Source organism: Amia ocellicauda, chromosome 20 (assembly GCF_036373705.1).
Source record: "Amia ocellicauda isolate fAmiCal2 chromosome 20, fAmiCal2.hap1, whole genome shotgun sequence".
NCBI lineage: Eukaryota > Metazoa > Chordata > Actinopteri > Amiiformes > Amiidae > Amia > Amia ocellicauda.
Window position 1 is genome coordinate 10,371,816 of NC_089869.1, and position 26,153 is coordinate 10,397,968.

General features: G+C 40.8%; 1 protein-coding gene across 2 annotated transcripts; it reads left to right on the plus strand.

The window, feature by feature from the left end:
- On the plus strand, positions 1-25,851 carry slf2 (SMC5/6 complex localization factor 2). 2 transcript variants are annotated; one of them, XM_066693108.1, is made up of 22 exons: positions 1-531; positions 10,057-10,100; positions 12,799-13,023; positions 13,360-13,784; positions 14,400-14,621; positions 15,449-15,503; positions 15,994-17,090; positions 17,581-17,660; positions 18,051-18,164; positions 18,400-18,567; positions 19,001-19,103; positions 19,245-19,332; positions 20,078-20,219; positions 20,936-21,029; positions 21,144-21,320; positions 21,458-21,552; positions 21,979-22,066; positions 22,245-22,376; positions 22,467-22,544; positions 22,880-22,966; positions 23,407-23,475; positions 23,663-25,851. In XM_066693108.1, exons 3-22 carry the CDS (start codon positions 12,927-12,929, stop codon positions 23,792-23,794), a joined length of 3,543 nt encoding a protein of 1,180 aa, XP_066549205.1. In that variant the 5' UTR covers positions 1-531; positions 10,057-10,100; positions 12,799-12,926; the 3' UTR covers positions 23,795-25,851. The 2 variants fall into 2 exon arrangements, with proteins under 2 accessions (XP_066549205.1, XP_066549206.1); XM_066693109.1 differs by having other exon boundaries at positions 13,360-13,655.
- The last annotated feature ends 302 nt before the right edge of the window (positions 25,852-26,153 follow it).

Consider the following 26,153-nt stretch of genomic DNA (forward strand, 5'->3'; position numbering starts at 1 on the left):
AAATCGTGCAGTTCTGCGCGGATCCACCAATGGGATGGCTGGGATTCCGCAGATCTGCGCAGGGCTGTGGACATCTACTCTGCAAGAACGTCCGGTAACATCAGCTGATGAAACCGCACGCGAAACACAATGCGACAACCGGATTTAGAGGATTTCCTGTTCTCTCGATTAACTACAGCATGGATATATGATGTGAGGTACACGTTTGGCTCCTTTAACCAGTGCTTCATATTTTACAGTTTCTGTGGATCATTTATTTCAACCGCTTGTTCTCCGTGCGCGCAGTCCGAAGAGGACCGGCGCGGGATTTTGACGTCACATGCCGTACACTCGCCTCCGCCCCTTTCAAAAAAAGAAAACAAAAAAACATGGCGTGCGAGCTGGTTGTCAAGCTGCCCAATTGATAAGGCGGGAGAGATTGAGATATCCGCGCTTTTTTGGAAGAACGGGACTTACAGCGGGATGTGCCCCTGCCTTTGGTTGATGTCTTTTCACGATGAAAGATAGGCCGCCGTGTGCACAAGCCGGAGGGTGAGCGAAACTTGGTTGTTTTTTTCTGATATACAAGCGACGGAAGCGGCACCGACACTGTGAGTCACACCTCGGGTTTGTTATGGTGGGTAGAAGGCGCCTGTGCTCTCAACACAGCGGCGTACGTTACTTAACAGTGCGATCACATTGTTAAGCACGCTGGGTGACTTTTGAAAGGCAGTTGCTGACACTGTGGATTGCACGTTCAAACTACATTGTTAGTTTTGAATTCACGTTCAAAACAAAACAATACTATTAGTCAATAAAAACCAACTCCCAATAAACAAACCTGAACTGAACCCAAGTCTTTAAACCGTATACAAGTGTGATCGTAGCCCTGAGCAATGTGGACGGCGTGTGTATGAACTATACGGATTTCCTGCGTCACTTCTACCTGTCTAGCTAGCTATCTGTGATGAGCAAAGTGGCCCAGCTGTTTTGTACCTACTGGTATACATCTCCAGATTTGTCTCCTATTGAAAACCATAACTGTACAGATTAATCTCGCTGTCTAGTGGTCAAGTCGTGTCCTCTACTGCTGGCTGGTGGCACTGGGTTTCGTTTCATGCTCCAGTGCAACACTTTCTATTTTCTCATGAAACCACTGGCAGGAAATGGGGATCTACGACTGACTGATTTTCTGAACAGCAGGAACCCGTTCATGCCATTAACACCCGACTTTGATGTATTTTTATTTGTCTTTTTAGTCCTGTCATATGAATGAGGGAGGTTGATAGAATATGTGCATGGCACGGTCATGGACAAACCTGGAAAGTCAGGGGAAATGGTCAAACATTTTTTGAACCTGGAAAAGTCTGAGGTGAAAAAATAATCATATTTCCAAAACCAAAAATCAAAACAACAATAAAAAAAACCAATCAGGATCCCTGATAACATATTGATGTTGTAATATCTCCCCCTAGTTTAATTTTTTCTACAAAATAATATTGCAGGCGTGCTTACCATATTTGTTTTGAACTATAAATTCAGTTTCATGTCTCTGAGATGATGAGGGTTGAAATCCACTTTTCTGTGTTCAATTGACATGGAATGACCCACTTACTGTACTTTTGAAGCAGTTTGGTAGGGTGGAAAGATTTAGTATTGGCATCAGTTCGGTAACATGCACTGACATTGAACTATTTACATAGACCTTTAGTAATGGCAGCGGTTATGATGATTATGCACACTGACTGTTATTATGCACATTATTGATGTTATTTTTGAGCATTGACTGAATGTCAAACAGGAAAAAATCTTGCGGTTATAGAACATGTTTTGTTTGAACTTTACTTTTTCCCTGGAAAATAGTGGAAATTATTCTGGAAAGTCATGGAAAATGGAACTCTGAATTGAGTGGCAACCCTGGCATAGGTATTGAAACAAAAATGTCAACAAAATATGCAGTTGGTGACATCCAGGCAACCCCTCTGGTGTTTTTTTTTGTCTAGTTCCCCACTGTGCACATCAAATAAAGCATTGTTTAAATACTCATTTTGTATGAATGCTGTTTTTAAACTAGCTGTATTTGCATGCTCCCACAGTGGCAGTTTCCCCCCTTCCTCAAACACTTGCCACTTTGTGCTTTTCGATTGGTGGAGTGGGAAGTCTGCCTCTTTATGCATGTTTTTATTTTGTTTCTCCTGGTTACACTTCACTGCCTGTCCCTTTCTCTTTCCTCTTTCCTCTCTGGAGATTCAACTGTTCCAAATACCCCTGCCCCCAGCAAGAGAGCGCTACAATTTGCTCTGGCCATCTGTCAAAGATTTTCCTCTTGGTTCAAAGTCCTGCAGTGTCGGAAACCACAAAGAGGAAGCTGGTGTGGATATAAGCTATGGTGTCTGTTTAACAGGATCCCTTGGGTGTCAGTAATATATATAATATATATTTTTGTCTTCTGTAAGAATGTGTGCAAAAAAATGCTTTTAATACTCATGCCATCTTGAGACATACTTGGCTACACTTGCGTGACACACTTTGTAATCTCCCCACCTCTACGTTTTTGAAGTAGGTGTCAGTTATTACTCTGAGGGTGGACTTACATGTCATTTTATCCTCCTGGTTGAAGTTTGTATGACTGATTATCACTCAGTGGAGTTACAGAAAAACCTGTCTTGCAAAGTTGCCTGTCATTGTTTTGTTTGTTCTTTAAATTTGCATTTGTAATTAACATTGCATAGGTGGATAGTTTGAGATTTGAAAGGGCATCTTGCTGAAAATACAGCAGCCACTGTGTGCATGTTTGTAGTTTTTGGTTAGCAGGTGAGTCATGTGTGTAATTGAATCCCATCCAGTGAAACATTTGTTGCATTTCTCTCCTCTTATGCATTAGGTTTTCAGCATCAATGCCGAGAATGCCTTTTCATTGGATTAAAACAGTCCTGTGCTTAATATATAGGATTTGAAATATACTGTATTTAACAGCATTGTTAAATCACTGTAAAAAATATTCTCTCTGCCTAAGGTTTATTGGCCTGAGGCAGCATGATATGTGTATTATGGGTTTGAACAACTGTGTGGTTAGGTGTGGCAATTTTATTATATATAACAAATATTACAAGACTCATACTGTGTTTTGCATTATGTGTGTTTATGCACGTATTTTAGAATAAATTAAAGACTTTATAATTAATATCTACCTATTAATATGCAATATAATGGTTTATAGTTCTGAATGACATACAATAATTTTGATGGTTAATGGTGCAAGGTATTAAAAACATTAGAATACACTACCATTCAAAAGTTTGTGGTCACTAAGAAATGTCCTTGTTTTCCATGAAAACATACATGAATTGAGTTTGAATAGGAAATAGTCATTGACACGGTCAGAAATAATAATGTCCTTCAAAATTCGCTTTCATCAAAGAATCCTCCATTTGCAGCAATTACAGCCTTGCAGACCTTTGACATTCTAGTTGTCAATTTGTTGAGGTAATCTCAAGAGATTTCACCCCATGCTTCCTGAAGCCCCTCCCACAAGTTGGATTGGCTTGATGGGCACTTCTTACATACCATACGGTCAAGCTGCTCCCACAACAGCTCAATAGAGTTGACATCCGTTGACTGTGCTGGCCACTCCGTTATAGACGGAATACCAGCTGACTACTTCTTCCCTAAATAGTTCTTGCATAGTTTGGAGCTGTGCTTTGGGTCATTGTCCTGTTGTAGGAGGAAATTGGCTCCAATCAAGCGCCGTCCACAGGGTATGGAATGGCATTGCAAAATGGAGTGATAGCCTTCCTTCTTCAAGATCCCTTTTACCCTGTACAAATCTCCCGCTTTACCACCACCAAAGCACCCCCAGACCATCACATTGCCTCCACCATGCTTGACAGATGGCGTCGAGCACTCCTCCAGCATCTTTTAATTTGGTCTGCATCTCACGAATGTTCTTCTTTGTGATCTGAACACCTCAGACTTAGATTTGTCTGTCCATAACACGTTTTTCCAATCTTCCTCTGTCCAGTGTCTTTTGCCCATCTTAATCTTTCTTTTTATTGGCCAGTCGGATATATTGCTTTTTCTGTGCAACTCTGCCTAGAAAGCCAGCATCCTGAGTCTCCTCTTCACTGTTGACATTGAGACTGGTGTTTTGCGAGTACTATTTAATGAAGCTGCCAGTTGAAGACCTGTGAGGCGTCTGTTTCTCAAACTAGACACTAATGTATTTGTCCTCTTGCTCTGTTGTGCACCAGGGCCTCCCGCTCCTCTTTCTATTCTGGTTAGAGCCAGTTTGCGCTGTTCTGAGAAGGGAGTAGTACACAGCGTTGTACGAGATCTTCAGTTTCTTGGCAATTTCTCACATGGAATAGCCTTCATTTCTCAGAACAAGAACAGACTGATGAGTTTCAGAAGAAAGTTATTTGTTTCTGGCCATTTTGAGCCTGTAATCGAACCCACAATTACTGTTGTTCCAGATACTCAACTACTGTAAAGAAGGCCAGTTTTATTGCTTTGTAGATTAGCACAACAGTTTTCAGCTGTGCTAACATAATTGCAAAAGGGTTTTCTAATGATCAATTAGCCTTTTAAAATGATAAACTTGGATTAGCAAACACAGTGTTCCATTGGAACACAGGACTGATGGCTGCTGATAATGGGCCTCTGGCTTTCTTATTATTTTGCCGAGAAGTCCGGTCCCACAGTCATCTTTTACAACTGTCAATCAATCATTATCAAAGACAGCTCCTGCCTGCCTGAAGGCAAATGGGAGAGAGGAATGTCTAGAGGGTATTCCTTGAACAACTGCCTTATTGGCTGTTGCTAGCTTAATGAATCTACTTTGCTTTGTCTGTGTACTATTATTAATATAAAGCATAATAGGTTTTATCTAGGTACAGCAGACGGGAAAACTAAACGTAACATTTATGGAAGGATATCTGTGTGTGTATGCTAGTACAGAGCTATGGGAATAAACACGGAACGTGATAAAGATGTGGGACTTGTGAGAACAGCAGTTTACTTTGAGGCAATGAGTGGCGAATGCATTTACTTGAAAGATCCATCCATCCATTATAATGAACTGCTTAATTGGAGCCTGGCAGACATGGGCACAAGGCAGACTACACTCACAACATGCACAGACACGCACTCAACCAACAAACAGCTTGCCATTTGAATTAGAAAAGAAAAACACACACACACTTCTTGTCAACATTTTTAAATCAAAATCTTTACCCACTAATTGCAAATCATGAACACAATATTAATGATTGATTCCCTATGGAATAGAAAAAAGTTTCAACAAACTCAAAACATCCCCCAAGTAGCAACAACTCTGTTATAATTTCACCCTCTTGCGGTTCATGAAACAAAATCCATCGTCACACCACTTTTGCACTAAATAATATTCATTTATTTTATTACAGTATTGGCTAAATGCAGTCGCATAATAACATTTGAACAATTTTTGCATTATGTGTATGGATGTAATAGTGTAGAAATGTAGTTGTCTGATTAGCATTGAATATACTAAGAGGAGCTCTAGTTTGGATAGATTATGTTGGTGCAAATAAAATTAATATTATAATTTGGTTTTGTCCTTCAAACCTAAATCGAAATTTGTAACATTTTGGAAAATATTATTATTATTATGGATTGGCATATCTTAATTGGAGACAAATATAAAACGGTTATATTCCTATGTGTTTTAATTTTTTTAAATGCAAATGCGTTTTTAATTTAATTTAATTATTTTACAGATGCAACATAAAAGATTTCGGAAAAAGGCATTAGTAAAGAAGCAGCACTCTAAAGATCTACCAGAAACTGATTGTGACAAAGATATGCTAGCTTTTGAAATGGGAACAGCGTCTGAAAACAGACCGAAGTAGGCTGGACATAATTTGGAGAATGAGCATTCTCAACCCATTTCTAAAACAAAATATATTGATTTTAAATGTCAACCAAAAGTTGTACAAGGGAGCTTTTACTGAGGACACGGGCAATTTCAAAACAGTGGAAAGCAGTGTGTGCCAACTGCCAAACAGTTCGACTTATTTTTAACACAGTTGGTAACATAAAGGACTGGAATAGATCAGTTGTATACTCTTTTGCAAAGACAGTTTGATTTGACTAATACATTTTGGTCAATGAACTGCCAAAAAAACCTTGATAGTTGTTTCAAGATAAGCTTTGGAGAGTAAACTGGAACTTTATTATTGTTCCTGATCTAGTCATATCTCTGTGATATGATACCTTTCATTAAACACTGATTTTAATGCTTGTTTGGTTACATTTGGTCTGCATGCATAAACAAACCACAGGTGAAACTAATAGAACTAATTAAAATTTAATTAGTAGTTCCTCTTTCTGAAAATGCCCCTGTGTCATACAGATTTCATTTCACCTAAGTAAGAGTGATATTGTTCAAACATCGGACTGTGTTACAATGGCAGATCCATGTCAAACAAAGTACTGAAGAAGATGGTAATTATTTATTTTGTGTTTTATCATATACTGTATCTGGCTCTGAAAAGTACCACAGGAAGAATTATTATAGTCAAACACCTGAAGGACAACGCTAAAACATTTAGTTCTCTTTTGAGATATAGATACAATTCAGCTGATGTATATGTAGGTCAGTTGAGAATGCAATGCTACAACGTAGGCCACAGAAATTGGCATACATGCTGCTGCTGATTTGTTAAATACAGATATTTACATTTTTGACACATTTACATTATGGCTTCGAAGGAGGGAGATGCACAAGAATAGACGTATAAACAATGGAGCAATATCTGAAACATTGCAACCAGACATATTATGAAGTGTGTGCAGTGTGTGTGTGTACAAAAAGATTTATAGCAAAGGTAGCAATGAAATTGTGGTTGAGAATGACATAGATAGATTTAAGCCTGAGAACACAAGCTAATATTGGAGTGCATCAAGTATGGGATCATGGCTAGAAGTTTTTGAAACCTATTCGAGGTACACCTCCATATTGGCATTCTGCACAAAAAACGTGTTTGCAATGCAAAGACCATTAGGAATTCCAGGTTGGATTTGCTCATTTTCATCAGCAGACATGAGATGGACAGAAGTTGTTTTGAAAGCGAAAGGAGACGTACGAGAAGCCCACGCTTGGGATTGGGCAGAACAGTGTGTGATTTTAAGGAGTAATCCAGTGTTGCCAGAATGTTTGACCACAGATTTCACACTTTCAGGAAAGAAGTAATTTAGTCACCAGCAGAGCCTACTTTTATCAAGTTCAATTCCAACAATGCGGCTCTCTACACACACATTCAAATTTAGGTTGGATATGCACCAAAACCTGATAAAAAAAAGAAGGAAGCATTTGTTGACAAGTATGTGACCTGCAAGTTACCATCAGTAGATCGCTGTTACTGACGAAAACAGAACTGAAGAGTATTTTCAAATGAAGATGTATATGATGGGATAACTCCAGAAATAGCAGCAAAGCAAATCCTGGTAGACCTTTTCTAAGCTCTTTCGAACTCGGGGAATTAATTAGAGCACTGTTATGTGGAAACCTGATATGTTTCATATTTGTAATTTAAAAATATTTTCCACTTTTGGAATCCCCGTTGGACTTTCAAAGGAACCAGAATTATGGAATTATTTTACCAATGTTGTTTATAAAGTAAATGGTCTCAATACAATATTGACTACAAACTTGAATTCTAATGCATTTAACATTGTTGTCCATTAATCAAATGAAAGGTAGTTGTGTGGAAAATTGGGGAAGAATAGTCTGGTGGCCAGGTGTTGGTGATGAAATGCTGATGACGAAACATGGGTCATGATTTGATTGGCTATCTCTGCCTGACTTAATGAAAATAAATTTGCATACTTTTAGTTGGGATTATAGTGCATATTCTTGTGGACACAGAGCCATGAAATTGGGTCCCAGGCAGTGGATCCATCATATACCTAACTGAAGTGTGCTCCTTGCATGCCACAAATACTGATGAAGACAGGTCACACTCTCAATTTGACTAATTGGTCTGTTCTGGTGTTCTGCCTCTTTTCAGACTGACTCGTCACACAGTTTAGTCCCAAGCCAGGTGTCGTCTTTGATTAGGAGCAGGAGCAGATTGTAGTACAATAAGACAAGACGCATATCATCACAGTTCATATTATTCAGTTGTACAATTGCACTCCACACACTTTACCGTCTTCTGCTGTTCAGTATACAAATTTAATACGCCATAAACTTTTGTCCCCTTCTGATGGAAAATTCAAGTAGACTTCAATGACATGACTGGCTATTTTCAGTCTTAATGCAGCTAATCTTCATGTGTTTTTCACTGGCCTCCCTGTAAGGAACCCTGAGTAATTTGTAGGAATAATTTGTAGGTGGTCTGAGGCAGAGAGAGAGAGATATCTAAATCTACGTGTTTGTATATAGATAGATATAGATGTGTGCATGTGTATATGTTAAACAAGTTTGCAAAATCAATGACCTTGAGCATACACCTTTTTTTTGTTTTGTTTTGTTTTAAATGAATCTTCCTAAATCAACACCCCGAAAAGCACTAAGACACAGAAATCTGTACAGCCTTGAAACTCTGGCCTGCTAACTCCCAAACGCCCCTGTAATTATACAAGTAACTCTTTAATTTGATTTGTTCCTTCATCCTCATTATTTGAAGCCGAGTGTTAGGCCTTTTTCTGATGAGGAAAAGCAAGGAAGTGGGAGGGCTTCTGTTATGGAAATAAGATTGAGTCGGCAATTCTAATCAGATTTTATTACGTGCACGGGAAAAAACAGCAGAACACAGCTACAGAAAGTATTAAACAATTTATAATGCAGTTTTTCCAAAGAGTTCAAGGAAGTACATATCTTTTTATTCTCATTTTGGGACATACCTACAAGGGGTTTGACATTTTACAATGTCTGATTGGTCATCTAAATAACTCTGATAGTAATTTCATTGGCATTCTAAAATAAGCCTACCCATCTCATCAATATTATTACAATTACTAATCATGAATAATAATGATTATCCTCTAAATTGCCAGATACATCTACAAGGTCATTTGCCGATATCAAAGATAGGTTTGAAACAATTAAACTTTAATAAGAAACGAGTAGAGAATGTAAGTTGCTGATAAACTAAAAAGGAGTCACTGAGAAGTTAGAAAAGAGCAGGTTCTCATAATTCATTGGAAAGAATGGAGGCAAATTAATAGTTACTTGCCATATACTTCCAGGGTCACAGCACACAAAGCACAGAAGCACAAAATGATTTATATTTTCCTCCACACTTCTTATATATATTGAAGGGTGATCATCAAGAAATTAAAGAAAGCAAATTAAATGTTTCCTTTTATTCGTTGGGGGTGGTAAAGCTTAATCTGTTAATAGTTTATTCATGTGGCCTTTCGGCTCCAGAAAGCACTACGTTACATGTCCATTCTGCTATAGACAGTGTCCATCCACAGTCTGATACGACAAAAGCATCAAGCTAGGGATTACTGTAGCAGCGCAGGGAAGATGTGCTCCCTTCTGCTTCTGATTATTTATGTATCGTTAGCATTTTTAATCTGCCTGTAAGGGCTTATGTAATGGAAGTCTTTGCTCCTCTACTCCTCAGCACACACTGGAGGTGGGACTCTACTGTATTTTGTGTTTGTTTTAGCTCATGTGTACCAGGATACATGCAAGATCGTATTGTTTTTGCATTCATTGTATCTCCTGCATTCTGTAGTGCTTTGGCAAATATTTCTTGAGACAACCGTAAGTTACCCTGAGCAAAGGCATGTGCTAAGGAAGTAATAAGTATGATAATAACTTTCCTGGTAAATCAGTTAGCTCTCTTATACTTTAGTCTGCTGTTGTGTGTCAATGTATGAGTGATTAATTTAACTGAAAAGGTTTGTCTTGGAAGGACAAGCAATACAATTGATTGTGCATTAATGAAATAGTGTTGACATTGTACTGCCTTTAGTCATGCAGCCTGTTTAACCCCCCACTGTCACACAGGTCTTTTGTTTTTGTGCATATTGTTTTGTCATTTGAGATTGGTTTTCAAGCTCTTATTTTCTTTTGTGTTTCAGGAATCGTGACATTACAGACTTCTACAAACCTAGGAGCAGTTCAGGTATGTAGCTGTCTCTCTGCGTTACCGTGACCATGATAAGGTTCGATCAGACATTCCAGCTTGTGTGACAAATATTTTTTTCACTTGACCAATGCAGTAACTTGAGTGGTCTTGAGAGTTTATGTATATATTTTCCAAAAAAGCCAGTTGTTTCCTCGGCTCTATGAAATGGAGAATCCTGACTAAATTAACATGCAGCTGCGTTTTAGAAGATCACGGCAAATACCTTAACTCTACACAGAAATAGACCTGAACTCCTGTAATTTTTTAGTGTTGATTTGTGCTGTTTGGAGTCAAAGGAAAATAGATTGATCAGAGGGGAATAAAAGCAGTTTGTCCATAAAAAGTCAGTTTATCTCTGAGGGAACAATATAGCAGACCAATCAGTAGATGTGCAAGGGTGGGAACAGTGTTAGTTTCCAATTGGTTAGTGGGATGAGCTCCCCAGTCAAAATGTGATTTGCTTAAACACAGGAAACAAAAGGCAGCACAGTCTGGACTCCTGACAGTGATCATAGAGTATGAGTTATAAAGGTGCCACAGCATTATTTAAATTGATTTTAGGGGGGCTATCGAGAGCCTTTCAGTGCCCACTTCTTTTTTTTTTTTTTTTTCCTAGCTTGGTGAATATTTAAGAGTTACTTTGCATAAAGATTAGTATTTTTTGTGGTCTTATGCACACAATGATCCCAGTAGCCATGGGAATCAAACCTTTTTAAACAAGGTGGCTCTTAAATGTTGTCCTGGTGCACATTAATAAATTGGACCCATTTAATATTTCTTTCCAGCTCTTACAATTGTTTTCTATAGAGATGTAGTAGATTTCCTATTTGACTGCTTGATGCTGAAAAAGTAATCTTGCCTCCTGTCTACCTCTACCTGATGGATAATTAACTTTATTCAGATGCCAATTTTGTCATTGTTTTGTTGGTTGTATTATCACAACATTCAAATGTTTCAGGCAGAAAAACTACAAATGATCTATCTGAAAACAAGCAGAGCAGAAAAGCAATGCCTTGTCACAAAATGCAATTCCTATTTTGTAGCATTATTCTCTAATGCTCTTGTGACAATCACTCACAGATTGCTTTTTATTTGAGGAGAAAAAACTCTGCTTTAGAGTTTTAACTTGAGGATGTAGTCTGATTGCGTGTATAACATAATCTAATTTATTCTCACCTTCGTCTATTTTACATTGCACTACTTTACATTGCACTACTTTACATTTACATAAACTAAAATGCAAATAGGACGTAACATGCAGAGAGACATCACATATTCCATTGTCTTTCTGACATATAAAAAGCATAGCTATATTGTAAAAAAGCATCCAATTTGAGTAAGTTTTTGTTTTTATTTGAGTCAAGTGATCACTGCTTATGTATCTTAAATACTGGCTTTTGACATCCGCAATTATTTGGTAAGTTCTCAATTTTAAAGCTTTAAAATGGCCTTCAGTATATACGTGGCAGCTACTATAATGCCAACTCTTTTATTTATATTGAAACATTTCGTGTTCAAAGAGGAGAACGTCGTGAGAGAAGAAATCATTAAACCTGAACTTTAAGGCTTCTGGCAAAATGAAATCGATGATAGAATAAATTTTTACCTTAACATGTGTGCCTGTCTAGCAATTTAATTATATTATTAATTTTAGGTAGCACGTATGAATAAAATACCACTATAATAATGGCACAATAGCCACCCTGTTCTAATAAACTTAGTCAGTCTCTATACATTTTTACTACAATTTACTACCTATTTAAAATAAATGTTTTAATAAAGTGGAATTATTTGTTTGAGGTTATGTTCCCTTAGTGCACACATCTTCAAAATGACTATTGAAAACATCAATTAAATCCAGGACAAATCAATCAGAAAAGGTGCATTTTGTTTCCTGACCCTCTCCTGTATTGCTAGGTAAATTCACCAGTGCTTTTTTTGGGTATGCTGAGTTTAAACATGCAAGTCATTCTTTAAAAATAATCCATTCATCCTGTAACCTAGGAAAGCTTAAAAGTGAAAAAGTGACTTAGACTTTGAACCTGGGCTCAAGTTTGATTGTACCATCATGCATATCACCTCATTCTGCTTGTAAGGAATAAGGGGGAAAATAGGGGAAAAATATCATAGACCGCTCACTTGCTTTTGACAGGTTACCAGATATGGGGAAAGTTGTAGGGGTTGAAGATCCCCCAAAACTTTAAAAATCCACCTAAAATCCCTAATCTACTTGTAACTTTTTTTTTATTGTGGTTGTTTGTTTGAAGCCCACCCGCAGGAGTTACTTTGGCCTAAGCTTGATTAAAAAATAGCAGACATCTAATCAGAAGGTTTAAATGGCTAGTGGGGACACTTGAACCCCCCCCACTGCAAACTGCCTGTATCATGGAGCAGCACACTTGCCTAGAAATATCGAACACACAAAAGCACTATAGTCATAAATCTGCCAATAGTCAAACTAATTTATATGCTGTAGTAATAAATAAATAAGTTTAACCATGGTGCAAATACAAATGCTGATTGGAGAGTATTGACTGCCTGATTTAATTTAATTTAGATTTTAAATCCAGATTTCCAAAGGTATGGTGCAAATACAAGCCAGCAGTGCTAATTGAAAGCCATAGAAATGCTTCTGTCCTTTTCATATTTCTCTTTCAGAGCACCCAATTAAAACCTTACTATTTTTCATTTACAGAAAGAAGGCAATGCTAGGAAACTACACACATCCCAATTAAATGACAATAGCACCTCCCTTCACTGTAACACTGTCAGACTCGCCACTCTGTCCATGACCCGTCAGCCAGAACACCCCCTCTCACACAGATGAAACAACACGAGCCAGAGGCCTGCCTCTCCATCCGGGACAGCGCCAGCACCACCAAATCAAACAGTGACCTCAAAAAATACCTCTCCACCGCGGGTGAGACACGGCACTCACGGCCGACAGCAGCCCAGCACTCTGCACGCCCTGCCGCAGCTCCCCGTGCTTCTGAAGGCTTCCCTTTGTCTTCCTGCAAAACCCCTCTACCTTCGCATTTGTGTGATTTGTTAATTAACCCCTCCCCCCTTTTCTTCTAGGCTTCTTTTTTCCTCCTGCTTTCCAGATTAATCTCCCTGTAATCTTGGGGATCCTTCTAATGAAGCTGTTTTGTGCGTTTGTGTTTTTCTAGTGTTTTCCCCAACTGTTGTGTGCATTCATGTGGGTCATAACCAGGTAAGTGCAGCTGCTAAGATGTGGTCTTTTGTCTCCCCGTAGTGAAAGCTGTAATCCCTCTGGGTTCTGCGCGGCGCACGAGCAGTGATGGCAAGGGTGGCCCCCTGGCAAAAACTGCCCCCTTCAAACCCCCGCCGAAACCCCGGCCCTGTGCCACTCTCCTCCCACAGAGTCCGCCTGCCAGGGGCCTGGGTCTGGAGCCGGGAAAACAAGCTCCATCTCCTGGTAAAACCGCTGTCCGGGGAGACACCCAAGGGAATCATGGGTCCAGAGAGAGCCATTCCAAAGCGCACCAGCCCAGTGTGGTCTTCAAAAAGTTCCCCACGCCCCAACTCAAGGTGGGCAAGGATGACAAGCTCATGGCTTACTCCGCAAAGGCCCAGCCAGCTGCCTACAGGGGCTCAGCCATTAGTCAGCTAAAGGACACTCACTGTGGTCAGAATGGAGAGCAGGGGAGAAAGTGTCAGGTAATACCCATTTGAACCCCAGTTTTATTTAGATATTGCTGCTGATTATTTTGTTGGATGCCTTTGTCTAACATTCAGCAAGAAATGGTAAAATGTCTGGATGCACTAAACAGACAACTCAACTCAAGGGGTTTTACCACTTTGTAATAAGGAGCCTTATTGCAAAGTGGTAAAATCCCTTGCGTTGAATTGAGTTGGAAATTGTCTGTTTAGTCTGTGGTCTGTTTCTGAAAAGTGCTTGACTAACCAGAGGTTCTCTTAACGAGTCTTTTCAAGCAGTTATGCGCAGGTGCGCTGTTTATAGTTGCACTGTAGCAGGTGCACAGCTGTAAATCGCCTGCAGCTGCAGTTTGCAGTGTGTCCTTTTAATGGGAAGGAATTTTTAAGATTTTTAATGATTTACTTCAGAAACTGACATGTGTTAACATCATTAATTACAGCTTTAAAGGCACAGCAAAGATCAATATGGAGAAGTACCGAGCCTAGTTATGTACCAACATACAGTACTTTTTTATTCAAAGTATACAACCTTTTCTCAGTTTGCCAGCTGTCTTGCTGTCTGAGTAGACCGAGTGTATGTTGTGTCTAATCTGTACTGTTTGGGCATGTTATCAGATGGCCGCTGCTGGCTCCTGCAGGGATCGTGCTTCTGATCCCAGGCGGCACTCCGTGCCCCTCATCAGGGGTCCCCTGCACAGCCCCTGCAGCCCCCAGGGCTCCATCAACTCCATGTATCAGAAAAACCTGCAGCCGTACCACAGAGAGAGGGAGGAGAAGAGGAGGATCCTGGAGAAACCGAAGCAGCCTGTGTGCAGCCCTGTCTCCCCGTCCCACCGGGTCAGTCGGCCAGTTGTATTTAGTCATTCTTTCACTTCATTGAACATTTAATAAAAATACACAAACATCGTTGTTGTTGTTAATACTAATAATATTATTCTAAATTATAATAATATTATTATATTAAATACATGGAAGAGGACGACTCATCTGTAGTTACTGCAGCACAGTATGTGACTTTTGAAGATTATCAGATCAGATGATGCATAGCTTAAGCTTAAGGATTTGATTCTCTTCATGGCTTTTTATTTTTCAGCATACAAACGTCTATACAACTTTTTGTAGGGGAGTGGAATTCTGGTGCACGTGTTGCATCTTCAATCGATCAATCTATTTGTATTTAGTATAGCGCTTTATAGATTGAAAACAAAACAAACATAAACTATCAATAATAAAATGTAATAAAATAAACCATTAGGCATGGAGGAGAAAGAAACAAACTCCTATTGTGCCTGACCCATGTGCCACGGCACACTGGTTAGGAACACTGTTATACACTATTACTGCTTTAGCCATTCCCTGGGATTTAGGTTATAGTGCTTTGATAGCAACAATTTAGTGACAATTTAAATCCAAAACCCTTGTTTGTGATCAGGAGTAACAAATGAATTTGGGAAATATGAGGCCTATGCTTTGTAGGTTTCTTTACATCCTGCCCTGGTCACAACCTGGAAACAACCTGATTTTTTTTTTTTTTTAATCAAAATGTTCAATTTGTTAGTGTGGGTGGAAAGAAAACCAGAAGGCCCTGTGGCCTGGGTTCTCCAGCACTAGTGTCCTTGTTGGCCCCAAGTATACTGATCAGCTCTGTTGGTCTGCCGTTGCAGGAAAATGGATCGCTTGAACACAAGAAATTCCGTGCCGTTACTAGCAATGCTCCAGGTAAGCAGAATGAAAGCCTCCTTGTGATTGATGTTGGATACACAGTCACATTTTCCCATTTTCATGAGCCTCCATAGGCTCCCTTGACACTTTGACACTCCCTTCTCAGTCTTTGCTATCTTACCATTCAATACTAAAGAACAATAGTTAGACATTGGATCCCAGTGACCCATGTGTCTTACTGGGCATCTGAGCTCTGCAGAGTTACATAAGTCCTCGCTACAGTCTATAGGCCTGCTGTTCTTGCTGTGCTTTCACGGTTTGACAAGTGGTTGGACAAATTGGTAGTACGACCGGGGCTACCAAAAATGGGCCAAAATGTAATGTTCCAAAGCCCGCGGGACTACGAACAATAGTTGAAGAGCCCTGCTGGATTATTGGGGGAAAGAGAAATATGTGATTAAAGATCATTTTAAGGGCTGCACACAGACAGTTGTAGTTTTGCGTTTGTTTGGGTTAAACAGGTGACACTGTTTTTTTTCTTCAAAAGTTAGTAAACTTCAGTCTATGAAGACTTCTATGACCCAGCCGTTAATAACCATGCCATCTGGAAGATTAAAGAGGAGTCTGTCCTACTCTTCCTCCACTGACCGTTGCACCCTGCTCTCTATGGATATCCCTCCAGTGAAGAGGAAGAGAGACCTGGCCACGGAAGACAGGAGGGAGGGGAAGAGACATTGCGTGCCTGAGTCGGGCCGGGGAGCCAGCAGTGGCATTAAGGCTACGAACACAGGGTCCGATTATATTCAGCAGGCTTTCTTGAAGGCCACAGACAATGGGGTTTTGAAGCTGAAGGAGAAGTCCTTCCCCAAAGTGGCAGAGTCCCCAGCCTTTGGGACAAAGCACACAGAGCTGGGGAACAAGAGCCCCCCGGCCTTCTCCCAGCCCCCCGTGCGATGGCTCTTCCCCCAGGTCAGTCATGAGCACAACAGGGAGATGAAGGAGAACCACAAGACTCCCTCCGATACTTTGAAAAGAAAAGCCAAGACTATCGATCACAAAGACTTAAAATACGTTTTCCTCCAGCGTATGGCCAAAGTGAGCAAAGGTGGATCGGTCAGAGATGAGAGCCCCAGGGTGCCGTCTGATTCCGACATGGAGGGCTGCTCTTCCTCACAGGATATCACTGGACCGTGGGCTTCCCAGAACTCTGCCTCCAGCCCAGAGAGCAAAGTGAGGGCCCCAGGGGACACTTTGCACAGCGACACAGCACTTTCTCCCGTACCCAGCACTGTGGAAAACGCTGTGAAGAGCCCTCCTGCTGCAGCCCTGAACTGTAAAAGGTCATCTCCATCCCTCAAGAATGTTGGAGACTCGGTCTCCCCTCATAGGGTCCCAGATCCCAGCCCCAAATCAGGTCCCCTCTCCAGCACAGACAGCCCGGAGAAGGCGTCTGAGGACGGGGCATCTCTGGACAAGTCGTGGCATAGTCCAAGCGGGGGGAACTGTGCGTCCAGCAGCGATAGTGAGAGCGAGGATGAGCAGCTACTGTCACTGCAGGAGATTTTGGCCCTCAGCGCCAAGCCCCCGGCCACTCCAGAGAAGGGGGCCTACTCGGCGCCGGGCACGCCTGTTTCTTCTGCTGCGGTAAGCGTTGTTTATTACTAGGGATAGAACAACTACTTTTAATACATTTTGTTGTACCTACAGCTCAAATGGATTCTTTTAAGTTGTTAGCAGATATTGTGGATGAAAAGTAAAATGTACTTTGCCTTCCGTGGTCGAAATGAAAACCCTCTTTCATCATTTTGTACAGGAAATTGATTACAGATTGAAATTATGTATGACACAACCGACGCACCATAGAAAACAGGTTTAAGTCTGTTTCTTCTATGTTTTCTGTATATTCTGATTTCGACAAGGCCCCAAGTATTTAAGGCAGCACGGTTCAAATGAGGACATTTTACGGTTTCGTTTTAAGTCACAAATTGCAACAATGAGCTTTCACTTAAACATGAGCCAAAATAAAACGTGATGTACGAATCTGCGCACATGAAAGGCAGAAGAAATTACAGTTTGACGGTTTTCTCTGTGTCAGTCCTGTTCCATGACTTTCTCTTTATTCCCTGCACTGTAGCTTTACATGATCAACAACAGACCCCTAAGTTATAAAAACAGCCTGGAACGAATGCTGAAGGAAAAGGAAGAAAACCAGAGGTGAGATGACCTTTAGAATCCCATATGGTCTATAGGCAATTGTTCGTAAGTTATTTAGCAAATGCTTTTTTCCAAGGCAGCTTTCTTGGTTTCACAAAATTGCTAACATACTGTACAATGGTCTACATATACACAATATTACTAGGGTAACTCATCTACACATTACAACTAAGCTATACAAGACAGTTAAAATAGTTTCTAGGTTTATTAAGCATTCGCCTGCTCAATGTTGTCTCCAGCCAAGAGATCAGGGATTATAACCAATGTTGGGTTTCTGTTGTTCCTGCCTACAGATCTCCTCATTGACTGCAATGCCCTGTGTACAGATTACTGCTCTCATGTCCGTCTCCCTCAGGAGTTTGGGGGTTAATAATGTTTGCTCTTCTCCAGGGTAAAGGAGATTGAAATGAAGTTGATATTGTCCTGCAAGGAGGACATCTCGAAGCTGGCAGAGGAGGCAGAGATGAGTACAGACGAAGAGGAGACCATATCTCAGGAGCATCGGTAACCACACTTCTTAAAAACCTGAAACTCTCCTTCCACTAATGTCGCCTCCAAAGATCACACATGAGAGAGTGACCGTCTGGCCCATGCTGTGTATTAGGTTGCTGTTGGATTACTGCTCCCACAATCTCGTCCAGCTCACCCCAGCAGATATCAAAGTTGTTTTTTCCTTCAGATTTTAATACTGTATGATTTGAAGGAGCCTCTATGAATGCACTGTGTTCTTGGTTTGCAGGGACTTTGTGCAGAAATTTTCCATAGTTCCTGACGCGATTCCTGACCTGCACCCAGGAGAGGAGGTCTTCGCACTGGCCAACTTTGGGAAGCTCTTCAACCAGCACAGTCTGGACCTGAGGAACTGTGGAGTGGTCCCACAGAATGGCAGCCAGAAAGTACTCTTCCAGTAAGAACAGGAACTGCAGTTAATAATCAGTCAAGTTCGAATCTGTCTTCTTATCACTGTGCATGTGTACCTAGGATGCAGTGTAATCGGCTGGTGAATAATTTAAGTGCGTATAGTACCAAGGAAAGGTTCCCTTAATGAATCTCTTAATTTAAGACGGAGGGAAGGGTTCTGTGTGAAGATGAGTTCTGAACAAGAGCCTGTAACAGTGACTGGCAGAGATACAGAGTGAGGGAAGAGAGCTGAGGTTGTGATACAGCTGACTGATGTAGTGCCAGGTTCTACAGCTCCTTTTGGCAGTGATGGTCTGAATTGAAGGATCTCGTGGGAGAAAGTGGGCCTGACTGATGTGTGGGGTGATCAGGGCAGATGCTGGGACCAGTGTGGTATTGTGGTGGTTTCCTGCTCATGTGAACTCTTCCATGTTTCTCAGAACGCACCCTAGGCAGCAGCTCCTCCTGATTGGCCTCGGCCTGCTGACGAATGCCTACCGCGCCACGCCCTGCCAGCCGGCAGTGTCCCGATGGCTGTTCCAGGTAGGCCTCAGTCCCCTCTGCAGGGACACAACTGGGGAGGCACTTTCGTTACATTCACCGTACTCCTGAAAAGTACACTGGTACTACAATTGGATTGAGTTTTCACCCACATCCACATTTTTCTTTCTTCTTCCTGAATAGATGATGTCTGTCCACTCTGACAGAAAGATTTCTGCACAGATTCTCAAAGCCATGAAGGACATGGCCTTAACTGCTGCTCAACAAATAGGTATGCTGGGATTCAAAAGCCGGTGCAGTATCAGGCCGCTCTTCACTGGACTAAAAATTTTATAATTGGTCAACAACTTGGCCTATATGGGAGTAAAACGTATCGTCAGACTACAGGCATTGTTTTAAACTCAGATTGTGAATGGACTCTAGTGTGCTGTATGGAATTAGATGGGATTTGCTGCTGATCCACAGTTTTTTGGGCCTGGCACGTTTTCACACATGTCCCTGTCTGGTGTTAAAGCTGTAATTAGCTTTAATAATTCACATTTTCTTCAATATAATCCGAGACCTGTAGACATTGCTCATGTATTAATATTTCCTTTCAATTTAAAGGAGACTCAAGAGGGGCAAGCCATATTTAATCATTATGATCAATGATTTACTAAAGATACGGGCATGAATTAACAAGGCTCTTTACAGATTTAAGGCAGACAGGTGGGCTGGCACAGCAGGAATAACCATTGAAATCTACCAAGCTTAACTGTTCATGCCTTGTATAGTATTGTTAGCACTTTTGTGTTACTGCAGCTTCTCCTAGGCAACCCCTCCCTTTAGTACATACCTAGGACTTATCTGTATGATGTCTGCACTTGCTAACTCATTGTGCTGGGATGTGTGCTTATTGTCCTCTTTCTGATTTGAATCACTGCACTTTGTAATGCTTTGAAATGTTTCTTATGTAAACTGTAAGTGACCCTGGATAAGGGCATTTGCTAAGAAAGTAATAATATTCCATTTCCCAGTGGAACACAAAAGCCGGAAGTTCCAGGTGTGGATGCCCCCTGTGCAGGATGTGTCCATGGTCTTCCTCAACATGGGGGTGCCCTTTGTCAGTCTCTTCCCCCTGGAGGTCCTGCAGCCCGACTTCTCTGAGGTGGATGTAGTGTGAGTACAGAGTGGGAGGGTGAGGGCAAGCCTGCCGCCAACCCCATAACCCTGAGTGTTTCCTACAGAGACATCGAAAACATATGACCTTGTGCAAGACTGATTTGAACTCCATTCATTAACGCATCGCCCTGTGTGTAGGGATTTCTCATAGTGGACTGCAGTTTTGTAAAGCACGACTGCACAAAAATCTAAATGTAAAAATCAGTATTTCTGTACATTATTGAGGCAGCAATATAAATGTAGGTTTTAGTGTTCCTGGAGTTTGGGAATCCCCTTCAGTGTCCGTAAACATTTCAAATCCTTTCCTGTCTAAACTGCCCCTGCATCGTGTACTCAAGCCTGTCAAAACCAGTTTTAAGAGTTTCTATTGTACATTCCAGATGTCTAACAGAAGGCCTTCCTCGTACTCCAGCTCAAAGAATAGTCCAGATGTTGTGACAGCAAACAATAGCTTTAAGAAAGATTACATTGACACAAATATGTATTCCTTCCTTGCTGATGTCCTGGGTTCTCTGGTACCTATTTTCTAGTGGTTTTTGTTTTATATATTTATTACGAAATATACGAAAGTTCAAACTAATGTCATTGCTCTGTGTTACACAATATTGCTAAGTCCTGTATTATGAACATCCAGTCCTTATGACAGTATGATTGTCAATGACCTTCAACCCATCTCTCACAGTCACGTAACTCAAGGCTTTCTTGTCCACTAGGAAAACGGTGGACGTCTTTACGGAGGAAGTCCAAAATGGCAGCACTCACAGTTCAGACGTTTTTCCGGAGCACAATTTTGTCAGTGTCATTAAGGTCCGTTCCTCCACGTCCAAAACAATGCGATTGTCATACTCGGACTGGTCAGCTTATGATCGAGGCCGTTTGAATGATTGTCACTGCCCTGACCTGTGCTGTTGTGTGTTTCAGTACCTGGTGCTGTGCAGCTCCCTGTGTCCCCAGGCGTACAGCGACCAGGAGCTGCTGCTGCTGCTATGCATGATCTGCAGGGTCAGCCTGGAGAAGCAGCTGCGTCTGCTGCCGGTCAAGGACCTGCGCTGCCTCCTGCTCTGCCTGGTCAACAGCACCAGGGACTGGGACTCCAAGGCAAGTTTGACTCACTCCCTCACGCCAGCTGCTCACATAAAACCTGTAGCAATAGATCAGGATCACAGGAAGTATGGGTTACTGTCTTAGCCAATCTGAAAATCCATATTTTATGATTTTATGATTTTGTTTTCCAGTTACCTCAGATTTGTCTGATCTTGACTGACCTAACAGACCATCACCATAACCTGCGCAGGCTGGTCCGGCTTCTGCCAGACAACAGGCGTGGCAGGTCAGTGATTGAAACCCTGGGAAGCTGAATCAGGAACAGCTTAAACTGTATTTGTTACATACAGTAATGCTGGGCTCAAAATTGAGTCAGTCAATGATTTTGTTGTTGTTTCAACTGCCTCCAGTCATTAATGTGCTGATGACAGTTTATATGTTCTTGTTGCAGCGCCCCCCCAAGCTGACGGGAGATTACACTAGAGATTTGTGTGTTTACACTGTGGATCAGAATCTCTGCAGCAATTTAGCAGATTTTGTTTTTCTGTTTAAGCAGCCCGCTTGGTATTCCAGTGTCCATATTTGATATTTATTTATTTGACATCTACTAATAAATACAGTCTCTTGAATAAGTGTTGTTTTCTTGAGATTCAGATATCAGATTTAGACAAAACCGTTTGTGTTTTTTTTGTTTTTCTCCCCTCTTTTACAGGCAACTCAGGAAACATTTAAGCCTGTCGATCATCTCCAAATTATTAAACCACAGATGCACGTACAAGGCTACGAATACTGATCTGCAGGTATGTGTGAAGTCTGTCAATACACAGCTACAGCATTCATTGTAATCCCTAAAAAAAAGCTGTGTTGCATCACAAGGGCTGACCAATAAGAAGAGCCCCAGAGGTTTTGTGTGGCTTGCGTTCCTGAGATTGATCTGCCCGTGTCCCCCTGCCCTGCTCTGCTCTGCTCTCTCCCCAGCTATCAGACCTGCGTTTGTACCTGTTCCGAATGAAGCCCTCGTTGCTGTCCAAAGGCATTGCAGCAGCAAAGAAGGTGGCATCTGAGGGGCTACAGCATGAAGAGGAGAGCTCAGTCAGTGTGGACCAGCAGGTGAGTGGAGAGGCGGGACTCCGGCAGCAGGAAGTGTGTTGGGAACTTCCTGGAAAGGTGGGGCTGTGACAATGTGCTTTTTGGTTCTAGGCTTATTACCTCTGCTGCAGCCTGTTGGCCTTAACTAATGAAGTGACAAATTTTGAATCCATTCCTTCTGGACAAAAGGTGAGTCTGCCCACAGATTTTACTAATACCAAGAGGCCAGGGTGGGGTTGGCACAGTGAGCTGCTTAATGTTTTTCTCCAAATCCAGTTCTCGGTAGTTTATATCTCGGTAGTTTAATACAGTGCATTGGGGTTTGAGCTTTACAGTCAGTCATCACGGTATAGCTCACTCTTTTTGTATTATAGGTTTCCTGTTAATCAGGTAGCTATCTGGGAAGACTGCCACAGTACCCTTAACTGACCTATGTTTTGACACATGACTTTCTTGGAAAACTTCAAAAGAATGGCAGGAGAGTTTAGAGGTTTAAAATGATTTCTATGGAAATTGGTTTGCAGGAACACCTGATGATCCTGTCCACTGAACTGGAAAAACACATCAAGTGCGATATCCGGGAGAGTGAAAAACGCTTGTATAGGAGCAAGGTAGGTGCATATGTCTCTGATGGGAAACACAAATTACATTTAAAATCACTTGAAAGAAAAACACAAAATGACTTGACACAATTGATGTAGGACAGCGCCCTGTATCGCTCTAGAGAGGCCGGCTGCAGTAATTCTGTATAGCTGATTTTTAGAAACATTTTTATCCAAGGCTGTGGAGGGATCGGAAGTTTGGGGTACGTCATGTAGTTGCCCAACAACCAAAAGGCATCATCTTCTATATGGTAGTGTTCTTTAGGAAAACCTCAGACGAGTCTTCCCGACTGGCTGTCTCTGCAGCGCTTCGTTAGAGCCCAATAAACTATTTTTGGTATTATTCTAATTAGACCGGAGCCCTGAGTATTGCTGGTCTGCCTGCCTGTTGGGGGAGGTCACATGTTTCACTGTAACACTCTTCCTGATGCCATTGCTGTCTCCTGCAGGTGAAGGATTTTGTTGCAAGGATCTACACCAAATGGCAAGTCCTCCTTCAGAAATCCAGACCAATGCAGGTAATGCACCGCGAGGAGCTGTGTTTTAATCTCATTCGATTACAATCTGATTCTGCAGAAAAGGAGATGGAGAATTGCCACGACCGCCATGTGACCTGGGTGACGTTTCAGACACCTTGATGGGGGACGGGCCTGGGGGATTAGAAGTTTTTCCTCCAGTTTCATTCAGTCTGTTTGTCTGTTGCAGGGGAAGCTGTACGACTACTGGGAGCCTCTGCCAGAAGACATGGTGGCAACCAGTTCAGAGCCGGGCAGCAACGCCACGTCCGTGTCTACAGAGTTCCAGCTACGGCTGGAGGATTCAGAGGGCAGCCCCTGAACGCGGTCGGGGCTCCCCTCCTGTTCCCATTCCTCCTTCAGGTTCTCAATTCCGTTGGATCAGTTTTGATCTTGATCTTTAAACCTTTCTTTAAACTTAATAGAGAGGTTTTCCCTTCTCTACTGTATAATAAGCCCTCACAGCACCCTTCTGTTTGCCTGGACAGATTTCTGCCAAGTCCCCGTCCTGTATAAACTAAATATTATTAATTTACGGAGAATCAAGGGTGTGCCACAGAACGAAAAACAGTGAATCCGAATCCTTATAAGGAACTTCACAAACTGAGCCAGTCTCACTCACCTAAAGCAAAAGACGCAGTGAGCCGGTCTGTTATGATGGTTTCAGGATTTGTTGCCATGTTTACCCAGAAAATGAAGAAATTGAGTGATTTGGTTTTGCTCATACTATAGATAGATGCATAAATACATTTTGAGTTACCATTATGCATCACTAAAATAAATGTAATACGTTAATTAAAACCTTAAGAAGAATGCACTATTTAGTTGTGCAGAAATATTTCCTGTCAATCTCAGGCGATCAGAACTTTCTTTGGTTATCCTTCTAAACTGACCCACCACTCCCGATTTCATGGTCTCTATTCCAAACCTAATCTCCATGCTTGATGTTTCTTGGAGGGACTGTTTTTGTGCCGTTCTGTTACTTAGCCAGGCCTCCCCTGCAGTTTAGTGCTGTCAAAACAGAGGGACTGGTGATTACAAACACAACCTCATCTAATAACGCCCAAGAGCTGGCGAAATGATACTGTAATTACTAGGTAAACCACTTATTAACGGATACTGGCTTTTTAATGTGTTTCCAAAACAGCAAAATGCATTCAAATTATATGAAGAAGAATAATCCTATGGCCTTTTGGTTTCTGGACCAGGTCATTCTTTGTTTTCCTTCCCAAGATCCCGTGCAAACTGTCAGGTGTTGTGGGGAAGTGAACCTGTGGACTGATCTCTGTAGGTGTGCCAGACCATTGCTGTCTATCTCGAGCGTTAGTTTGTTGTAGATTATCCTAATTTCCCCTCATATTGGGTGCGCTTACAGTAGAATAACTGTTAGAACCCTTAAACTATTAATTGGTTTGTTAGAAATTGCAATCTATTGCACTTTAAATCCTTAGATTAGTTTTAATGTATGTATTTTTGTTTTTTAATGAAAATGCCTTACTCTAGCTCTAGTGTGGGACTGGAGATGAAGCACACTTTAAGCCAAGCTGCTATTCAGTTTTATATATATTTATATATGTATGTAAACTGCATTTAAAAAAAAAAAAAATTATAAATACATATTAGTATTTGGCTTTACAAGTAATGTTAAACTTTTTGTAAGATCAATAGTTAGCTTTATCTAGGTTTTGTTTGAGTTTTTATTTGTAATGTTGATTAAAGCTTTTTTTTTTTTGTTACATGCAAACGGTATTGTACTATTCACAGTAGGGTTTAGACACGTTTCCAACATTTTTAATTGCTTCACTTTTTACATAGGAGGACTATAAACTTGACATGTTATATGTGGATGTGCTGCTATATGTATAAAAATATAATTTTTATTATAATAATTTATGCCCAGTCAGGGATTTTTCATCCCCCACAAGTCCTCCAATAGCACTGAAACACAATAACATTCACTGAAAACAATCCACAGTTCATAAGTTAAATTGTTCATTTTTAAATTTATTTCTTCATGTTGGCAATACATCTAATTTGTACTTCCATCAGCACTGATTAGCTTTAATGTTAGTAGATTGTATATCATCTATTGATTCTCACCTGCCTCTTTAATTGTAACGTCCGCCAAAAGACTTGTTTTGGTCTTTTGAATATATTCATCAATGTGTTGGAATGTCTTTTTTAAGAAAAAAAAAAACACTTCTGTTGTCTGAAAATCTGAAAAATCTAACTCGAATTCTGCAAAGTGTCTTTCAATTAAAAAGACATACATTAAGTTATTTGATGTTCTGTATATTTATGCAATTTATGTATTTGTAGGTTTTGTTACCATTTCTAAAATAAAACCTGGCTGCCAGTCTCTGGTTTGTTTCATATGCATATTTTTGTATTATTATTTTAATCTTTAAGCAAATATTTGTAAAGGGGACCAGAATGGAACTGTTTCTTTTACTTGAAAAATAAAAGAGGAATAAAGAACAGTGTCATGGTCTAATAAAGTTGGTACTACAGTACATGGGGGAGAACAAATTTCAAAACATGACTGACAAAAATACTTGTGTGTGTGTGTATATATGTATGTGTATATATATATATATATATATATATATATATATATATATATATATATATATAAACAAATCAAAGTGCTGAATCTAAGTACTGTGTGAGCATCACATGGA